Below are 21,862 nucleotides of genomic sequence, written 5' to 3' on the forward strand. Positions count from 1 at the left end.
TATATGACAGGCAACTGATGTGCAAACTGTGAAGCCACTGGATTTTAAATCTGTACCTTCCATGCACAATTCGGTTATGCTTCACACCCATAAAAAGCCAATAAGAGCAAGAAATTTTCTGAGTCAGAACTTTAAAAGAAAAAAACAAAGAAAAGGAATGTTTGCATTTATTTTTTCCATGCAGCATATTCCTTTTGGTGAGGAAAAAGAAAATGTAATATGAAATGATTTAAAAATGCATGTGTACATACACACAAAGGGGGAAAAAAAGCAGAAAATATGGGTCATGGTTACCATAAGCAAGCAAAGCAACTGAAAACATCTTATCATGCGCAATATATCATGGCAAACAAGCCAATGAAGTAATACAATTTTTATGCTGTGTTATGCACAATATATAAACTTTTAAAAATACTTTCACAAGAGCATTTAGAAAGAAGAGTACACTTTTTCCATGAGATGCAAAATCTTGGTACCTTTTGAGATTTTAGGAAAATATTTAATACTGCATATTAAAAACACATTCTGCGACTCAATATGTCCACATCTGGAGTCATCTTCATTATGGATAGAAGCACGAGGTTTATTTTGGATATGTTTTCACAATTATCATACTTTTAATTCTCAAAAGGTATCATGGGGAAATCTAAAAAAGCACAGTCATATTTTTAACACCCGTATTTAAGTATCTACAGTGGGATTCAGTATATATCTGTATACGTTTTTATCCAGGGAAAGGTGCCAATTCTGGTGCCTCCTCAGAATGTTCATGGGACTCATAGATACCCCAAACACTGGAGCAGCCATGAGGCAGATCTACCACTAGGAAAGATGGATTTAATACCAGCATTTATCTGGCAATCGGACAAGAAACACACAAATGAGGTAAGCACACTCGCCAGGGGAGACACACTTGGTCCTCTCTACTTTTCCAGCTCTACCAAACAAACCGAGTTGGTCACAGAGATTTGGAATGCCTGCCAAGGGCTAATGGTCTATGTCAAAGTTGAGTACAGTTTCGCTCCCAGAAAGCACTGGTGCAGAATAATAGTGACACGCGAAGAGGAAATGAGAATCTGCTTCATCTTTTATGCTCCTCTTCATGCTGTGCCCGGGCCATTGCTATAATCCAGTCCTTGGATTAGCAGCTACTCCCACAAGGGTGAAGATTTTCATTCCTAGTGTACATTTAAATTCAAACATTCAGAACATGTCCTCTTCTAGGCTTACATATTATTCTAAAGAAATATGGAAGAACTGAGGAAAAACTCACCCATTAGTTACCCCTCCTAGTCATAATTCTCAATATTACATTGCTTAACTCTTGGAAACACCACACTGCAAATGGAAGGTTTGGGGATTCCTTCAATTTAGTGACTTGGGCTCAGTCCAATGTCTCAAGAGAATTTATTTTTATAACTACGAGAAACTGGCAAAGAATCTCTCCTTCACCACTGAAGGCTGGCTCTATCAAGCAAAGAAGTTCTTCTGAGCCACATTGTATGGTTTTATACTTCTCATGAAGCAGCCAATTTACTGATCGGTTACACATTGCGTGCTTTAATGACACATACTTTGAGATGCCCTTTATAATAAAGAAAATTTCTGGGAGGTTCTGGATGTCAGGCTCTATACCAGACTCTTTCTTTAATTTGGGGGTGGGGGTGGGGAGGAGGTCTTATTTGAAGGGACAGGGTACTGAGGGAAAAGCTGCATTACTTGGAGTTCTAAGACCAATTCAGGTGCCACGGCCTTTCCTTAGCTTTCTTAACAGTCCCATCTTAGTCCTTTCCATTCCTCTGTTTACCACCATTATGCTTCCTTTCATAAAATAGAGAAAAGTACCCTCTTCCTTCTATCAAAAGTCAAGGAAGATAAGCCACCTATCATACCATAACAGAAGCTAACTAAAAAATAACAATACTTTCAGAAGCTAACTAAAAAATAACAATACTTTCACAAGTGGGAAAAATTTACTTGACTTAGCACAGACCTCACCTTAAATTCATATAACCCTCAAATACTTTAGGGACCAGAATCATATGGGAGTTCACCTGCCAGGGGTACTTGGACCTAAAAGAACTGGCCACGGAGCCTGTCCAACTCTTAAGAATATTATTTAGGAGTCTCAACCTTGGGACACCTGATTGACTCAACAGTTGAGCATCTGCCTTTGGCCCAGGGCATAATCCTGGAGTCCTGGGATCGAGTCCCACATCAAGCTTCCAGCGTGGAGCCTGTTTCTCCCTCTGCCTATGTCTCTGCCTCTCTCTCTCTCTCTCTCTGTGTCTTTCATGAATAAATAAAATCTTAAAAAAAAAAAAAAAAGGAGTCCCCATGACCGACCCCCTGAGAGTCTTAGCTCTGGGCCAAAATCAGTATTCCAAAGAAAACTTCTGTGTAGGAAATTTAGTTGTATTGAAAAACTACCTAGTTATATACATATACTGTCCCTGCTTTGTAGCATAATAGGAGTTCATCTTAGCCCTTCTGGTTTTGGAAGGATTTAGACATTTATGCTAGAGGCAAAAACTGAGATCCAGAAGAACATTCATGAGTGTGGTAGCATTTCATTTCCCTCATGCTCTCCATTTTGTGTCTGAATATAAAAGCTTCCTTTAGTAGTCAAGGAGCTAGACTCCAGAAGATTATGCTGAGACCATCTAAGCTAAGTAGTGGAGTCTTCCTGCTGCACATTTAATATGCTATCTCAGCCCACAGAAATAAGAATTCAGGAAAGGTGGCTCTTTCTGATAGAGCCAAAGTTGTGGCTCTTACTGGTAAATTTCCTATCTTCCCTGAACGCAAGTTAACTGAGTAGAGGAAAACAGCTAGAAATTGTTTGCTAACTTAACAATAATTTTTGTAAAAAATCCTCTTCCAATGGGCCAAACACAGTGCTGCTCTCAGCATTCTTAGCTCCTGTTGGTGGAGGGATTCTCTGGAGGGCTGAAGGAACGGGAAAGGATGATGTGGGGAGGGAGACAGATGAATGAACATGACTGAGTGGATTTATACCTTAATACTTGTAAGCCAGCTAACAATGAACCAAAACAATCACTGAGAGAAGGAAAGGACTTAGCCAGTCTAGTGAAGACTAGCCTTGGAACTGGTGTTAAATATAGGGCCGGGGTGGGGGTGGGGGTGAGGGTGGGGAGAGAGGAAGGAGGAAATAAGGAATCAGTATAGAAGTGCTACCTCAAGATGGTAGGAAAATCTAATTCTTGCAAACTGGGAAGAAGGAGAATCAGGACTAAGATATAATGATCTACCTATATTAAGAAAAAATGAGATGACAATCAAAGTTACTTTATCATTCTACCATCCTACATCTATAAAAATAAATATTTTCTCTTTTGAGCATAGATTTAAAGCAACATTGGTATGTTATCTCCTAGCATAGTTAACAGTCACAGTGATAACAGGGTACAAGTAAGGAGTAGATGTTTCTAATTTTAAAAAGAGGTAATTAAAAAAAACGGTTTTGAAGTTATGACCTAAGGGTGTTTGTACTTCATATCGTCAACTATGTACAAAGTATCATTTAGATTTCATTGCAGGCAATTTTTCTTTTGCCACTGGGTTTTCAAATGACCCCCAAATTCAGTTTGTATAGAAAAAATGCCTCTTCTTATAAAAGTCCACGTAGATTAGTAAATGTGTTAGAAAACTCACTCATTCCAGGCTCAGTCAAGTAGCTGTAGCGCTTACGTAAAGCTAAAGATGCAAAGCTCTGTCGTCTATCTGCTTTCTCGGCCTGAAAAGGAAAAAGAAAAAAGAGACTATGTACAACTTTCTTGTGATATTTTCATGGTTTTGAAACATTTTGTAGGATGGCATGTGGATACTTCATTTATTTTTCTTCAGGTGGATTTTCCTCATGAAAATGTTAACTTCCTATTGTGAGTCTACAACCCCACCCCAATGTCTCAACCAAATCACCATCATTTAGCCAGTGTAAGAGCACCAACACAGCAGACTACAGGGAACTACAAATACAAGACGAGCGATACAGAGACTGCTGATGCTGAGCAATAAATCTCCCCAAATTCATTCGTATTGAAAGCACATATATCACAATGTACAGTCACTCTATGTGAGTACATTCAAGGAGAAAGGGCACAGGGTGTATCATTCCAATTACTGCTGTTGTTTCTATGTGTTAAAAGGAATAAAGTATAGGTGTAGTTAAAAAAAGGGTTAATGGTTTTATTAGAAATAAGGATTCTATTTATTCGTACTGAGGTGTGAGTTTTAAAAATCCAATTATCCTATAACTTGGAGAAATACTAGGAGATGCCTTTGTAAGGAAAAATTCATTCAAAGCCACACAGAACCAACCACTATACCCTTAAAAATGGCCAAGATGATTTTCTTTACATAGAATACTAAATACCTAACAGTAGCCATGGAACACATATTTTGTATGACATAAAACAACCTGATTTATACAATAAAATTTCATGTTACTCATGATCTTGATTTAAATGTCACACAGAGTGGATACTAGGTGAAAGTATGAACAAATGTATATTTATACATGCCAAGCTACACACTTTAAAATGTCGAAAGAACGTTAGTTCCTCTTTTTAAATCATTAGCTGGATTATATTACTGAATGCCCTGAAGTATCTTATATATACGTGGAGGAAGAGTAAACCATTCTTTAAGAAAAATGTATACCCTTTACCTCACTTAGGCTACGATCTGCAAATATATAATACGTTTCCCACACGTTAGCCCTCTGCAACTTCTTGTCTACAGATTTAATTTCTGTTCTACCTTTGATAGAGTAAAAGCAGAAGTGTTCATATTACCTCATCATCTTGATCTGACTCTGTCTCCTTTTGGTTCCAAGATGCATTGCAGAGACAAGGAATATTATAATGGACAGCAGGGAAAAGAATATCAGGATATGAAAAGGACTGAGTAGGGAGCACAAAATGCAAGCTGAATCAAGAAAGCAAAGCAAATCAAAAGAAGCCAACACAAAATATCAAGAACTGTACATCCATGGCAAATCAATGTGTGACGTTATTCGAAAGCATAAAAATCTATGAGCTACCAGCAGAAGCAGAAGCAATATACAGAGGACTCCATCATACAAACCATAAGAATGTGACACCACAGTAACAAGACTTAATCTACACAAAGAGACTAATAAAACTTGAGTATCAAGAACTTTAATCATGTTACAAAGCATTCCTTAATTGCATACCAAGGGCCCACTTCTTCAAGACCAGGGGAAGAGTTACAATAAAACAGTATTAAAAGATACCTTTTTATGCGCTGGCAGAGTGATATTTAAGTTGCAAACAGCTGTTTGAGGCAGTCCTTTTGTTGTCTTTGGTTCTTTCAGAAAAGACAGACGACCACAGGGCTCTTGGCTGGTGTCTCTAATCTAGAAGAATTTAGGTGGTTGACAGTTATAGAAACTTTTCTGAGGATTCCAGTCTGTACAAGAGTTAAACATATTTATGTTACGGAGCCCTTCAAGAGGCAGGCAAAGTAAAGGGAAAAGATGATGGTAACTATCATAGATCAACCACGGTGGACACCTGTGAACTCAGTAGGATGTAGAGTGCCTGATTCCTAGATGAGACCCAACACTGTTCTGTCTGCTTGTTTTACCCTAGCAATATGCTATAAAGTCTGGATTATATGCATTTTCTTCCTGTCCAACAATTTCTTTTTCCTAAGGCCTTACTTTTAGCAATAATAGTAACAGCAAATAATAATAACACTAAACAGCCGTCCCGTGCTCTTCTGTTCTCTGAGGAAGAAGCCGGTCTCTCCAGAATGCCCTTGGGCTCCATCAGAAATGAAGATGGAACTTAAATAGTGACTTTGGATTTCATCCATTATTTGATTACTGAGCATTAATCAGATATGATGCATTTTATTATTATTCTAGATTGTTTGGTCCTATGAACCTTTGCTTGAACATGAATGATCATTTAGATGTTTCAAAGGTAAAGACTCTTTTTTACTAATTATAAAGCATTCCCAGCTCAAAAGTACACTCGGGGAGATGTAGGACAAAATCTGACCTTATTCCTCTGAATTCAAGTTTGGTGGGATATTTCAAACGCAATAAATCATTAGACTTTCCCTTTTATTCTCTAAGAGCATTTAAAAAAAAAATTCAGAGTCTCTGTTGATGATTTACCTTGATGGAAAATGGCAGTCTATTTTCTTTGAAAGCATAAAAGTTAAAAACAAGTTGCTGTCCTCCTTTGGTAAGTGGGGCCAGATTTCCATAACAATCAACATAAATAGGTTTTCCTTCCAGAACCTTTTAGAGTAAAAGAAATACATAATTTAATGTTAATTTAGGTTGAAAGAATTTTGAGATTTTTTTTTGTAAAGGGATAGAAGTTTATTGAGTAAAGATACAGAGAAAGCTCTCAGGAGTGAGAGGAGTCCCCACAGGTTGCCCAGAATTTTGAGATTTTTAAGTCACATAATATTAAAAGATTGACATATTTCTATGTCACATTTGTCTCCTTATTAGGAAATTCTATGGTGTTATTTGCCACAAAAATAATTCTGTTGGCTCATAATTCAACGACTGTGATTGGAAAACGAATCATGCACATGTACGAGACAGAATTATGCATCCAGTTCTATTCTAGCAACTTCAGACATGTTTGAGAAAGTGCTGACATCACTTCTTCATACAGACTTTGAAGGGTTTTTTTTTGTTTTAAACTCAGATACTTTCACTGGGTTTGAAAAAGGAAAATCATGATAATGTGTTAAAGAGAGTGACCATAAAAATAAGACAACTCAAGTCACCACAGAGAATGCAGACCATGATGGAGATGCATTAGTACTATATTTTAATCAAGATAGCCTTGAAGACACATAAAATAATTTGAGAATAAATGTATATTAAAAATCTAAATCAAAACCTGAAATCAAGAATGTGCTCGATACTTCCAGTGAGTGCTATTACCAGCTCAAAATAAAACCCCATATCTGGGGAATGTAATGGGATCGACTTGTCGTCAACAAGGTACCTCAATATCTTTGCTTCTTGCAACTTCCTCAAAGTTCTCTTGCTGTTCTAAAGTTTTGTCGACTTTGTCATCTGTCATGCAGAAACAGCGCAGGGAGGATTCTACAGGATCATTCATTTTGGCAAAAACAACAAACTTGGCCATATATGGAACACATATTAATTCTCTGTACAGTTGTGTGGCTAACCCCACAGTTTCTAAAACTTGATGGCAGTCTGCAAGCCAAAATCTGAGAAAAACAAAAACAAAACAGAATTATGAAAGTGAGGTGATTTAAAAGCCAAATCTTAAAAAATCAGAGCATATAAGGGTATTACACCCAAACATTGCCTCGTTCATTTAAAGAAACAGCAAAGATGTTTACAGAAGGCCTATGTTTATTATTTGTTATAATTTTGCTGAGGAAATGCTAAGGATTTTTTTCTCTCTTCTCCTTCCCATAAGATTCTGTCCCCTTGCCCTTATACTTAGCCATGATTAGCCTTCCTTTCTAGTCCTACGTAAGAGTTTAATCTCTCACTTTACATTGGACAGGAGCAAGCATTTTATGGAAGATAAAAGGAGAGAAATGGGAATTCTATCAGTATTTTTTCTTTGAAAGCATAACAATTAAAGACAAATGGCTGTCCTCCTTTAGTAAATGGGGCCAGATCTCCTTAACAATCAACATTAATAGGTTGCTAAGAACTAGAAGAAGCAGATCTAGCACCATATAGCCCCTTGCTCAAGAGAACTGGATGACTTGTGCCACTCCATTTTAAATTTCTGAGTTCAGCCCAACTGCGCCATAAAAATTAAAAAAATAATCATACTAGTATTGAGCACAAAAACTTTCACTTTCCAAAAGATAATAAAACTAATTCCTTAGGGCTTTTTGGAATCCTTTCTTTCCATACCTGGCTGAAACATTGGTTGTAAAAGAGACACAATCCTTGATGAATGTCAGGGGAGTAGTTCCAGTGATGTCTTCCCACTGAGCAGGTGAGGTGCCCCCTGAGAAAACAAGGGCAGATACGTTGACGTTATCATGAGAGACGCTCCTTGTAAAATCTTCATCATCAACTTGCTCTTCCTTTGCAGCCGGGAACTAGAAACTTGAGCAGGTTCAATTAATGGCAGGCACTAAAGGTGGTTTTCCTCTCTCCTCTCCTTCTGTGCCTTTACTGCCTTACAGAGATCTCCTTGTAAGATATTATAGTTTTTTAAAAATTACTTTTTGGTTTATCTGGCTACTAATGAATGGTTTAAATGTGGGGCAACCACGGGATCTGAAGTGCATTTTGTGAGTGCAATTTATAAGTGCAGAGATTTGTTGTTCAGAGACAATAACTTCCTATGTTATACATATTTTTTTAAAAGACAAGAACTATCAAGAAAGTTAAGAAGCAGCTGATTTTGTAATTTAATTTAATTAATTTTGTCATTTAATTTTCCAAGGTAAAAAAAGGAATCCTCCATTAAAACTACTCATAAAAACAAATAACCTATGTTAACCTAGGACTTTCTGTGAAAAATCCTATTAGGTTGATCAAGTGAACTGCGCTCTGGATTCCAGGTGCTTATCACAAAATGCATTCTCCTAACCCTGCAGATTTAACCTAGTGGATTATACTTAGGAATTGAGTCCCCACTCAGCCCTCTACTCTGTGGGGGCTCTGTTTTATCCAAAGTCGTCCAATTTTCTGTAGTCTAAGGGTGTTGCTAGGTCCGGCATCTCTGTCTAGGTCCCCGAGAAATTACCTAGATGCTCTAGTAGATTCAATACTATCTCAATAATCTTAAAAGAGCATTATTATTAATATCACACTAATAGCAGGGAAAATGATAACACTGAATTTTAAATGAGTCATGATCTCAGCATCTTAAAGAAAGGTGCAGGGATAATACAGATGAGCTGATGGACAAGGGACAAGTAAAATGCTTGTTTGTTTGATTTCTACTCTTAGGAAGTTAGCATGGCTGTTTCAAAGGCTTCATATCTTCATACAGAATCACTGCAAGTGCTAGTAGCACCAATAGCAAGTACAGCAACGAGTTAACCACACCTGTAATGCTGCAGAGCAGGCGCAGATTGGGCGTGTTGTCCCCCTGGTACCCGTTGACTCCCCCTTCACCGGAGGGCGGGGGCACCGGAATGCTCATTGTGATAGGTTTATGGAACTTCCTTCTTCTCGGTTCCACAGTGACAATTGGGCTAAAGGTGGCTTTGTTTCCAAGGATCTTTTTCACAATTTCATCTGGAACAGGCTGAGCCTAAAGACAGGAAGAGGACCTTAGATGGATGTTAACGTTTTTCTCTCATTGGGAAATGACTTTTTAAGTGAGGAGGGAAAAACCAAAAACAGACACACACACACCACCCCTGCCAAAGTTTTTCTTCTTAATCCTTTTTCACTATTTCAGGAAAATGCAAAAAAGGAAACAATATAACCTAACACTGTAGCAGAAACTAGTTGGTTTATTTCTTCAACAGAATATGGACGATGTGAGCCTCTGACAGGGAATCAGATCTCACAGCGGAGAAGCCTTTCAGTCTAATCCAAAGTAAAGGTCAGCAAATATTGAGTGTAGTATATTTATATTTAAAGGTATTATTTATGTATTTGAGAGAGAGCCCACTCAAGCAGGGGGAGCTGTTGAGGGAGAGTGAGAAACAGGCTCCCTACTGAGCAGGGTGCCCAAGGACATGGGGCTGGATCCCAGCGCCCTGGGATCATGACCTGAGCTGAAGGCAGATGCTTAACTGACTGAGCCACCCAGAAGTCCCATGTCTAGTATATTTTAAACCTATGCAGAACATCCAGTAAATCTAGGCAATTTGTGCCCAGGTAAAAATCAAGGTTTTCAGAGTTAAGTAAGTTAAGATTTCTATTCTAGACTACCAAACCTAAGGTCTTCCTTTTGGCTTCTTCGCTATTTGGTAAAATACTCAATATGGGAGGCAACTGAAGGGAATTTCATGTCGCTGAAATATAAGGCCATCTCCTTAGCTCAAGTGGTTACTGAAGGCCTTCCCAGCACTTAGAGCAGTTGACTCTAAAAAAAACCTCATGAGAAGAACATGAAACTGCCATTAAATTATTAATTACTATATTAATTGACACAAATTAAATTACTGTCCTTATTATTTTCCTTTTTCAATAGGTCTAACTGAAACAAATAAATATAAGAAAGATGACTCTCGTCAAGATTTTCAGTTAGCCTTCCAAATAAAACAAATTCCAACTGGTTTGGATAAAACCTGGTATTTATGATCTACTTAAATCAAAATCTGAAAGCTTGCATGTTTCCCTATTACGGATTTTTATGAAATGGTACATTATAAACCAAGTCAAATATGGTTTGTTTCTTTAATGGTGTATTTGCTCTCTGCTGCTCTTGTCACTCCACATACCAAGACCAGTAACCTATGGTTAACAAAACCATCTTTCATCAGAAACCAAGAAATACTTTTAAAAGAAAAACCCTAAAATACATATCTTATTTAATAAGCCACCAAGTTCACTTTATACTTCATGCTTTTCATTTGAAATAGGTTGATGATTCCCTAAAATGGCCTAGTGCTTTGATTAGCACTGTCATTAGGATGAATTACATCGACTGTTTTCTAAGCGAAGCATCCTCACACACTCTGTACATGTACCAAAGAAACAACATTTTGCAAACATTACCTGGAGGCCAACTCGAATTCTTTTGGTTAAAGCACCCTCTGGGAAAGAAGCCTGGACGAGGGGTACAGTGGTGCTGCTCAGAATTCCGCCTTCAGGACCAATCTGGTTGCTTTCCTGCTTAATCCTTGAAACCACTGCAAAATACTGGGGGAAGTCCTTTGTGATAATCCTGCAGATGCGCTTTTTCCCTAGTTCTTCTGGGCTGTCAAGTTCTGAAAAGACAAATGAATGAAAAAACCATAAGAATAAGCCTATTGACATGAATACTTTAAGATAAACTGATGTGTAATTTTGATAGGTAAAATTACTTCTATCTAGTAGTCTAAAGAGAATTTCTATGATGGAGAGAAAGGGATAGTGACTTTAAAAATAATGTAAAGATATTATAAAGCTATTCACATACAAAGTATTTGTAGAAAAATATTTCTACTGAAGAGGGACATTTTCAAAAACTAAAATTTTACCTCATATGCACAGAGCTCTACTCTTTAAGAAGAGATATTTCATTCTGTGACTGTTTACAATAATCTGCCCTCAAACTGCCAAAGTAGGAATGAATCAGAAAAAAACAGGGCCTCACAAGAAAGTGTGTATGTCTTAAAGGCTCTAGAACTTTATTTGAAAAAAACCTCTTTAAGATATTTTTAAATATCCCAAACGATTAATATTGTCATCACCAATTTCTGTTACCCACCGATAGCTCTCATGCATCAAACTCAACCTGTCCACAACTGGACACATCTTCCCTTCTGTCCATTTCCAAACTTACTTCTCTCCCCTTGTCCTAACTCTGGTAAAGGGTTTATAATTTGTCTAGTCCTCCTGTCTAATAGTTTGACTCATTTTCGTTGGTACTTCACCTCTAAAGGTCGAAGTCCAGCTGATTCCACTGTGGCAATGGCTTGTCCTCCTGCCACCCCCTGTTCAAGCCCTCATTTGGCTTGCCTGGATCACTGAGTCACCTTCTACCCATCTCCCTGTCACTCGCCTCTTCCTTCTCCAATTCATCCCCTACAGTGCAGCCAGATGGGTCTTCCTTCAAAAGCCAGATTTTATGCATAATACTGGTAGGTTTAGCTGAAATAGATGATATTTGAAATCATATGAAGTAATAAATATTTGAGACGAGCCCAGCATATTTTGGAAAAATAGGTTTGTGAAAGAGAATGTATTTTATAAGATTTTAAAACTTATCTAGAAGTATCATAATAAAAGTTATATGGAGAGACATATAAAATACAAGATATATATGTACATATACATATATAATTAGAAAAATAGGTCAGGGGGATAAGAACAGAGAACAAGAAATAGATTTAAATTTATATATGTATATACATATATATGCTATATATGTGATGTCTACTTTTATATACTACATATAATGTATTTAAATGAAAGTCATATATTTAAACTTCAAATCAGTGGGGGAAAGAAGGCATATTTAGAATGGCATTGACATAACTGAAAATCTGTTTGGCAGAACAGAGCTAAATCACTACATTTTATTATATATAAATAGAAATTACTGCTGGACAAGAGACTTAACTACTTAAAAAAATTAAAATGTTGCCATAAAACAATCAAGAGAATGGGGGCAGTGCAGCCCAGGTGGCTCAGTGGGTTAGCTCCACCTTCAGCCCAGGGCCTGATCCTGGAGACCTGGAATCGAGTCCCTCTCTGTCTCTCTGTCTCTCATGAATAAATAAAATCTTAAAAAAAAAAAAAAAAAAAAAAAGAGAGAGAGAGAATGGGGGTGGAGGGGTTGGGGAGAGACAGTAGGTGAGAGATGCAAGGGAAGGAGGGAGCCAAGCTGGTAGTGATGGATTGATATAAAGCATATAAGTGATCCTTTTTAGGAAAAAATGTAATCTGCATGTTTGTGTACTTTTATAAGAGGAGTTTGTGGAAGAAGCATCCTAGCCATTAACAACTGGTCACTTCAAAAAAAAAAAAAAAAAACAACTGGTCACTTCAGAGGGATGGGAGATGGGGTTGGAGGTGAGAAGGTTAGAAGACAGTGGGCAGTAAGTACTACCTTTGGGTTTACATAGTTGGGGTGGTTTTGTTACAAATTAAAGGGAAAGTTCCCAGGCTTCAGGGAGGGGTGTTGGTTTTGTTTTTGTTTTTACTCACATAGCCCTCTCTTTATACCTCTGATACATACAGCACATGTCCTCCTATTTTCCACCTATGAGCATGTCTGCCTCCTTCATCACAGGAATGAGATCATGGCTTATTCCGAATAGAAATTTATAGAACAGTAAGATGGATGGTTAGATAATTGGATCAATGACACCTTCTCATTTTCTAGATTAACCATCAAACTCTGAAGTGGGAACATGAAATTAATAGACAAATAGGAGAAACAAGGTTCCACTCAGGCCAAAATCGAACTGGAATTTGGTTCGTTTTGCTTCCTGACCATCTGCTTCTCCTCTGCTCTAAAACCAAATATTGAGTTTCTAACGAAAGAATATAAAAGAAAATAAAGGCAAATAACTTCTTTTTAAAAGGGTTAATAAAGAAAGACAGGAAGGAGCCAAAGAGTTTGCTCAGGAGAATATTCTGGGGGAAGTTTTCACCTATTCAGCAACTGATGAAATACAAGTTTTCCATACAGAGCGGATATATTTCCCTTCCCATAGTTTGACTTCTTTTAAAAAGTTTGAGTTCCCAGGGTTCATAATTCATGCTGCAACTGAGAGAATTCTGATCATTTGTTTCAGGTGCCATACAGCCCATCAGCTGTGGCAAAACATTTTTTTTTTAACCTCAGCCTCAAACTTGTGATTATGTTCTCCTTTAGAAATAGCTTAGGATGCCACATAGTGCAAGCAATTTAAGAAGACTGCCATGAAATTACATCCTTCAGACAAGACAGATTTCCTGACTCTGCATGTAACAAGCTGTGTATCCTGTGAGTGCAGAGTTTACTTAAGATTGGTCTGGACCTACCAGGGACAGTGAGGCACCTTTTGGGGGACTTGGGGCAATACCCACTTCTTAGCTGTTTGTGTGTGTTGCAGATATGTGCATGTACATTTGTGAGGAGTTAAGAGGGAGACAGCCATATCACTCCTGGAAACTGTAATAGTGGTGGACTAGGAAGAGCTAGGCCACACCTCTGCTATATTGCCTTTGACAAACCATTAAAGCCACCCCAGATATAAAGAGAGCATGTCCATCTCAGATGCAGCAGATGAGTGGTAAATGGAGAAGCTCAGGGCTCTAACTCAACACTTGACTTCTAACGTCTTTTTGGATTTGCCAGTGGTTCTGGGACACCATGTCATTCCCACACTGTTTTAAAGCTTCTAGCAATTTCTCTGTCACCATTAAAACTTGCATAATATTTGGCCTTCAATGTTGTATTTTAACAGGTATGTTTTTAAAGATTTATTTATTTATTTGAGTGAGAGAGAAGGAGAAAGAGCACATAAGCAGGAGGAGGGATGGAGGGAGAGGGAGAGAATCTTAAGCAGACTCCCCGATAAGCACGGAGCCCGCCAAGGGGCTCCACGCAGGGCTCGATTCCACAAACAAGGAGATCACAATCTGAGCCAAAATCAAGAGTCAGACACTCAATTGACTGAGCCACCCAGGTGCCCTTTTTACCAGGTATTTTATTAACAGATATTTTAAAGATAATCCTCAACCCAAAGAAACAACTATTGTGTACATTTCAGACATTGCAATCCCCATGCACCATTCTTTAAACAGGATCATACACATATACACTTCTTGAGTTACTCAGATTCCCAGGCCCCCTGCATGATGAAATGGGGAAGAGAGATCTTCCCTCAACCAGGTTATATTCTGTTTCTATGTGTACTTAAAATATTTCCAGATTTTTTTTTCTGAGAATAAAAGTCAATACAAGTGTAAAAACTACAAAAAATACTTAAGTATTGGTTTATAAAAAGCAGCATAATTTCTTTAAGAGGTGTAGTTGAAGGCTAGGCTCTTACACATTGGGATGGCTGTATAAGTAAGACAGCAAATGGTGTAGATGGAAGGTAAACATAAGGAGGCAAGAGCACGAAGTGTAAGCCAGTCAGTAAAATTACTATGGAATTCTTATGACCTGAAAATCTATCACAAGATCTTACTGGTCATTATATAGGACAAAGGCTAAATAAATTATGATATATTCATACTATGGAATACTATGCAGTAAGAAGAATGGAATAGAAGTACAAATTTTAATATGTAGCTGTCCAAGCTGTATGAAATGGAAACATTGCAAAAATGTGATGACAATCAATTAATCATATCTTTATATGCATATGTATAGATTCATATAATTTACATAAAATTTAGTGGAGGGGGAAAGAAGAGGAAAATTATAATATATATTATAATGACTGTGTGCTTGCATATTATTACATGGGTACTAATACTACTATTTAATAATATATACATAAAAATAATAATATAGCAGGTTATTAATATTTTAATGTAGATTAAAGTCAAGCACTTTTTTAAAGATTTTATTTAATTATTCATGAGAGACACAGAGAGGCAGAGACACAGGTAGAGGGAGAAGCAGGGTCCCCACGATGAGCCCGATGTGGGACTCGATCCCAGAATCACGCCCTGAGCCAAAGGCAGACGCTCAACTGCTGAGCCACCCAGGCATCTCAAGCATGTTTTTTCCCCCTCTTTTTATTGCTTTAAAAATAGGAAACTGAAATACAGTAATGAAATGATCTGAGCCAACTGTTTGAAAACAGGTAACTGAAGCCCCAGCTGATTAGGGGAGTTTCTAGGGGGGAGGAAAGCTGTCCACACTTTGTACAGTGAGCCCTAACTTGTGGCCACATTGACCATTTTGAGTACCTTATCATAAGGCTTTTTATTCTACTTATAATTTGAATAAGCTTTTAATGTGTATTAAAATTAGATTTTTCTTTTCATAAGTTGTGAAGTAATCACAGTGAAATTACACTAAATTAAATGATGTTTGATATTGAGACCTGGCACACTGCAGGTATTCAACTAGTATCCACTGAACAAAGACATCATTGGGAAGTGAGACTCACACTTTGTGTACCAAATAACTATATAATTCTTTAAATCTTGCTTTAAAATATATGTAGTAGTAGAGACTGGTTATTGTTGTTCTTTTAATAGTATTTCCTAATTGTATGTAGAAAAGTGGCTCTTATCTTTCTTCTTTTCGATACACAGTAAACCTTTTGATGTCCATGTGTTTGTAAGAGAAATTCCTGGGATGCCTGGGTGACTCAGTGGCCTTTGGCTCAGGGTGTGATCCCAGAATCCTGGAATGGAAGTCCCCTCAAAGAGCCTGCTTCTCCCTCTGCCTATGTCTTTACCCCTCTCTCTGTGTCTCTCATGAATAAATAAACAAATTCTTTAAAAAAAGAGAGAGAAATACTTAATGGATGTTTATGCAAAGGGTGTCAAAAACTTAAGAGAATATAAAACTCTTCTGAAATTTCTGTGTTGCAAACTATGAAGGTGTGCCAGAAAAGTCAGATTTCCAGGCAAATAGTGATAAAGTCTGTTAATGCAAAAATGAATAATGTCAATATTCTTTCCAGGACTGAATTTATTTGTCTTTAGATTTTAAAATGGTCTATTACTTAGGTCAGAGAAGTTGGAATATATTACCAAGAATCTTTGCTTTGTTCCCACCCTTTACACAGATAAACCCAACAAAATAATCTACAAATATGATGCCCGTGTCCTAGTCATACCACAGAGAACCCAGCTTGTGTGTGCCCCAAACTAGCTAGATCATAAGCACACCAGTAACATCTATTAAAGGCACAGATTCCTAGGCTTGCCTTGTGGAGATTCTGAGTTGGTAGGCCAGAGGTGGCACCTGAAAAGCTACTTTTCACACTCAATTCAGGCGACTTTATGACTTGATATATGTGGGAAGCAAAGTCTTAACAGACTCTCACCCAGTGTCTGTCCTTAAAAACTCAGAACCCACATTATTAAAATATGACAATCAGATCCTATGAAAAACATCTCGAGGATGGCTTAGTATGAGGAGAGAAGCTTACGAGGCAATAATATATATTAGTTTTAAATGGCTTTGCTTTTTAAAAGAATTTACTAGACCACTCTCTAGCTATAGAATTACAGGAGAAAATGACATAAAATAGAGAGCTGCTTACATTTAGGGGTGATTGATAATGCTGTAGACTAATGAGAGGACCCTGAATCCCCCTCTTTCTGTGTGTTTAATGTTACTAATCAAGTTTTCACAAAAAATAAGACTAAAGGGAAAAGAAAAGTACATCCTGAAACAGTTTTGGTGAGGAAGAATGTTAAAATTTATACTTCTTGAATGTCTACTTTGTGTCAGGTGAGCTACTGTAATTGGGAAATGAGACTCACACTTTTTGTACCGAATAACTATATAATTCTTTAAATCTTGCTTTATAATATATGTAGTAGTGGAGACTGGTTATTCTTGTTCTTTTAATAGTATTTCCTAATTGTATGTAGAAAAGTGGCTCTTATCTTTCTTCTTTTCGATCCACAGTAAACCTTATGATGTCCATGTGTTTATAAGAGAAATTCCTGGGATGCCTGGGTGGCCCACATAGCATTTGGTAAAGAGGGTGTCTAAAGTTCAGGGAAGTGACTTGGCCAAAGTGACTTGTCTGCTTTAGAGCTTATAACCTAGGTCTAGGGACAAAGGGGAGTGGGGACAGAAGGAGGCATCACAGAGACACGAACTCCAACCACAATTTAGCACAGTGTCCTTGCAGGCTACCTGGCACAGGGGTGGTGACTGATAAGCGGATGAGTATCGGATAGATATGCAGATACCCTGGTCCAGAAGGTGACATGGCTTCTTACTGGCCCACTCTACGAGCAGAGAGCCCTGATTATAGTGGTACTTTCTGCTGCGCAAGAAATGGAAGCTAACATTCTACAGCTTTCTTACCTCACTGATTAATGATAAATTTCTTAAGCACCTTGCAACTCATTTGGTTTCTTTATTTGTAAAAAGTGGGACAGTTCTCTCTGTAACTGAGACTTTGCAACAGAGCAATGAGAATAAAAAACACGCTTTGCAAATATAAATGGCTATGGAGATCATAATACAGTGAAGCATAAATAGCAGGATTGAAATCATGTTCTCACTAAATGAGTTAATCTCAAAGCTTTCAAATCATCATCCTTGATTAGTTTTGCCTCACTCTAACCTACACATGATTAAATGTCTCAGTAACTTGGTCAGGTGGGACCACGATTCTTTTTCCTATTGCAGATTTGTTTTCTGAAGGTTGTAAGTGTGAAGGTCAGGTTTGAGCGTGAATAGTCTACAGAAAGAACATAACCTCAAGTTTTCACAAAGGACGATTCCTATAACGACAGTTTAATTTCTAGTCAGGTGAATAGTCTGCTCAGCTTGCTCCTCTAAAATGGAATATTTGATATGAAGGTAGGGGGGAGTGGAGTCCTAGAATGTTAGAATTCAAAAGGGCAAGCTAGTTAGTCTGGGTCTGTGGGAAGTCAGTGGAGTCAGGTGCCTTAGGTTCAAATCCAACTTTCAACCAGGGAGCTTAGACTTTGGACAAGTTCCTGACCTCTGAACCTTATGTTCCCTGTCTATAAGATTAAGATAAGAAAAGCTTCCTCAGGGGTGGATAAGTGATAGAAAACCACCTGCACAGTTCTTTTCAAATAATAATTTAGGTTACATATTCTTTTCAAGGTCACACAGCGTTGGAGGGAGGAAGAGAGAACCAGGAAACCAAACAGTGGCAGATCTAGGGTTGGATTTAAAAAACAAAACAACCCCACATTACATTATCTCTGTATCTTTACAGTGTGTAAATCTTAATTGCTATTATTTTAATTTCACCCCATTTTTCTTTTTTTTCTTTTTTTAAAAAATATTTATTTATTTATTTATTTATTCATGTAGACATAGCGAGAGAGAGAGAGAGAGAGAGAGAGAGAGGCAGAGACACAGGAAGAGGTAGAAGCAGGCTCCATGCAGGGAGCCCAATGTGGGACTCGATCCCAGGACTCCAGGATCTCGCCCTGGGCCAAAGGCAGGCGCTAAACCGCTGAGCCACCCAGGGATCCCCTAACCCCATTTTTCAAAGAAAGTTTTACCAATTACAGAAAATTAAATACAGGAATTTATAGCTAAATTGGGAGAAATGAAGGAAATAAAAGATATCTATATCATTCAACTCTAGCTATAGGCTATATGGAACAATAGACCATGTGTAATATATTCACTCAAATATTTCAGAAAATTATAGACATTCATCCTCTTGGAATTCAAGTTCAGCTTCATCTGAATATGCAACTTTTGTAATAAGCCTATCCAAGATGTTGTAGGGAAAAAAACAAATAAATGATACAACTTGACGCTTCTTCCTCAATGTAAAACATAATAGAAAACTTTTGAATTTTGTTTGATTTTTATTTTGAAATAATTATGGATTCATGAGTTGCAGAGTGCAGAGAGGTCTCATGCACATCTACAATTTTGGTAATTTTTAAAAACTATTTAATTTAATTTATTTATTTGAGAGGGAGAGAGAGAGCAGGGGGAAGGGTGGGGGGTAGAGAGAATCCCAAGCAGACTGAGTGCAGCTGAGTGCAGAGCCCCTCACAGGGCTCAATCCCAGGACCCTGAAATTATGACCTGAGCTGAAACCAAGGGTTGGTTACTCAACCAACTGAGCCATCCAGGTGCCCCTACAATTTTAGTAATTTAACTCGTAATCTTATTCATTTCTGGCTTCTGCTTTATATCTGTCTGGATGAGCATGATTTTACATTTTTATGCAAGTTAAGGATCTTCCCTGTTATTTAGATTTGTATAATGCATTGAGTTCTAATGATGAAGGATGTCTAGAAACAATGATGTATCTACTTGTTTTCCCCTCCAGTTTTAGCAATCCATATAATTTCTGATAATTATATTTTTAAAAATTAATTTTTAAATGGATTTCTAATCATTATTTGCCCTTTCTCTTGCCAACCAGATCTCATCTCCTCATCTGGTTGTTGCTTTCTGGGGCACCTGGGTGGCTCAGTCAGTTAAGCATCTACCTTCAGCTCAGATCATGATCCTGGAGTCCTGGAACTGAGCCCCACATCAGGCTCCTTGCTCAGCGGGGAGCCTGCTTCTCCCTCTGTCCTTCCCCCTGCTCGTGCTCTCTCTTTTTCAAGTAAGTAAATAAAATCTTTTTTTTTTTAAAGTGGGGACATATGCCTGGGTACAAAGCATTCATGTTTCCATTCATTCAGCATTTTGAGATGACAATACTGTGCCAAGTGCTGTTACATGCATTAGGCATATGGCTGTCAGTGAGTTGGAGCCGGGCCCTGTCCACAGGGACAGTACATCAAGGAAGACAGCGAAGTTCAAAGTTGCTTGTTACAGAAGAAGATAGGTCAGGTGCTGTGGACATATTTACCAGGTGGATCTCACTTAGTCTAGGGTTTAGGGAAGACTTTCTGGAAGAAAAGTTAGGGAGCGGATGTCTGGTCATGTCAGAACCATCATTCTAAGGTTTTTCTCGAGGATTGCATAAACCTTATATTCTTTGCATCTGTTTCTCTATGTAAGTTTTTCCAGGAAAATGTTCTTCCATATTTGCTTACTTTTCCACTTATGTAAAGAAAAAAGCATAGCTTTCAGGCATTTAGCTCCATTATTTCACTTTCTTCAACCTTTTGTTTAAGTCATTAGTACTACACCCAGGCAAAAACAAATAATATAATCCTGTGCTCAAAATTAGGATCATATATAATGTTTTAAAGCTGAACACCGTAAATCAGTAACACAGCATGTCCAGCAGAGACAGAAAGGTACAGAACTCCAGGAGGCCTAGACTTCGTGTCTGGCACACTGTCCTCAGTCCACATCCACACTGAAGGTAATAAAGGCTTACACCCAAACTCCCAGACTTGCTTCCCTGTCCCCAGAGGGCTGAGTACCATTGGGTCTGACATATGTGTCAGGGTGTCTGACGTCATTGTTTTGGCCCACTAATGTTTCTTTTCTTTTCTTTTTTTTAAAGATTTTATTTATTTATTCATGAGAGACACAGAGAGAGGCAGAGACATAGGCAGTGGCAGGAGAAGCAGGATCCAAGGAGCCAAATGTGGCACTCAATCCGGATTCGGGATCACACCCTGAGCCAAAGGCAGATGCTCAACCACTGAGCCACCTAGGCGTCCCCCCACTAATGTTTCATAAAGACACGTAAATGCTGGCAAATCCATATACACAGACATCTATAAACTCAGCATCATCAATGTGCATTTGCTTTGGTCTCGTTCTCATTTGTCGGCTAGTACGGTTTCCTTTCCTTCTGCAAATGTCGTGAGGGTATGCAACTGATTTAAAACGAGTTTTAGGGTCACAGACCAAAAGTCAGTATTTTGTTATGGTTTACCTGACAGTATTTGGTATGCACCCCGCCTCGCCCCTCACCATAACACAATCTTGATTTGGTTAACTTCAATTTTTACTTTTTCCTCCAGAATTTTTCAAATTTGTTAACAGATTTGTCCAACAGATGGTGCTGTGCACAACATAAAGCTACGCATTTCACTTCTCAGGGCTCAGCTGTGGCTGCAATCTAAACCTGATTCTTTAAGGTGACTCTTTGTCTCATGGCTGATAAAAACAAGTTCATCTGAAATGAACCAAAGTAGCAATTTATTTTTTATTTATTTATGTTTAAAGATTTTATTTATTTATTCATGAGAGACATATAGAGAAAGAGAGGCAGAGACACAGGCAGAGGGAGAAGCAGGCTCCATGCAGGGAGCCCAACATGGGACTCGATCCCGGGGCCTCCAGGATCAGGCCCTGGGCTGAAGGCGGCGCTAAACTGCTGAGCCACCCGGGCTGCCCCAAAGTAGTAATTTTTAACTGAAAAGTCTGTTTCTGTAGTTACTGTTGATATAGTTAGATAATAAATTACAGAAAATTTGTTTTTTATTGTATAACATTATAGGTACCAGTTTCTCTTTCCTGCTTCAATTTCCAAAAAAAAAAAAAAAAATAGCATAATTATTTCATCTAAGATGTATTATTTTAAACTTTCATTTAGTCTCATGGCAATGACACAGCAAAGAAACATTTTCCTGGCAGTGTAGCATTGTTTGGGGAGCTTCAGCGATACTTTGCTCCACTATAGTAAT

At 38.0% G+C, this 21,862-nt stretch overlaps 1 protein-coding gene across 15 annotated transcripts in view; it reads right to left on the bottom strand.

Annotated features, from left to right (window-relative positions):
* Window positions 1-21,862, bottom strand: part of ANK3 (ankyrin 3) — a 663,391-nt gene that overhangs the window by 44,702 nt on the left and 596,827 nt on the right. For 12 of the 15 annotated variants that reach the window (XM_038533992.1, XM_038533998.1, XM_038533996.1 and 9 more), the window contains 8 exons: window positions 10,694-10,905; window positions 9,068-9,275; window positions 7,919-8,015; window positions 7,023-7,251; window positions 6,170-6,295; window positions 5,279-5,401; window positions 4,818-4,844; window positions 3,676-3,757 (listed from right to left, as the gene is read on the bottom strand). In XM_038533992.1, the coding sequence (XP_038389920.1) occupies window positions 3,676-3,757; window positions 4,818-4,844; window positions 5,279-5,401; window positions 6,170-6,295; window positions 7,023-7,251; window positions 7,919-8,015; window positions 9,068-9,275; window positions 10,694-10,905 (1,104 nt within the window). The remainder of the gene's footprint in view (window positions 1-3,675; window positions 3,758-4,817; window positions 4,845-5,278; window positions 5,402-6,169; window positions 6,296-7,022; window positions 7,252-7,918; window positions 8,016-9,067; window positions 9,276-10,693; window positions 10,906-21,862) is intronic. The other 3 variants (XM_038534004.1, XM_038534005.1, XM_038534006.1) reach the window with 1 other exon arrangement.

The sequence above is a fragment of the Canis lupus genome, chromosome 4 (assembly GCF_011100685.1).
Source record: "Canis lupus familiaris isolate Mischka breed German Shepherd chromosome 4, alternate assembly UU_Cfam_GSD_1.0, whole genome shotgun sequence".
Classification (NCBI taxonomy): domain Eukaryota; kingdom Metazoa; phylum Chordata; class Mammalia; order Carnivora; family Canidae; genus Canis; species Canis lupus.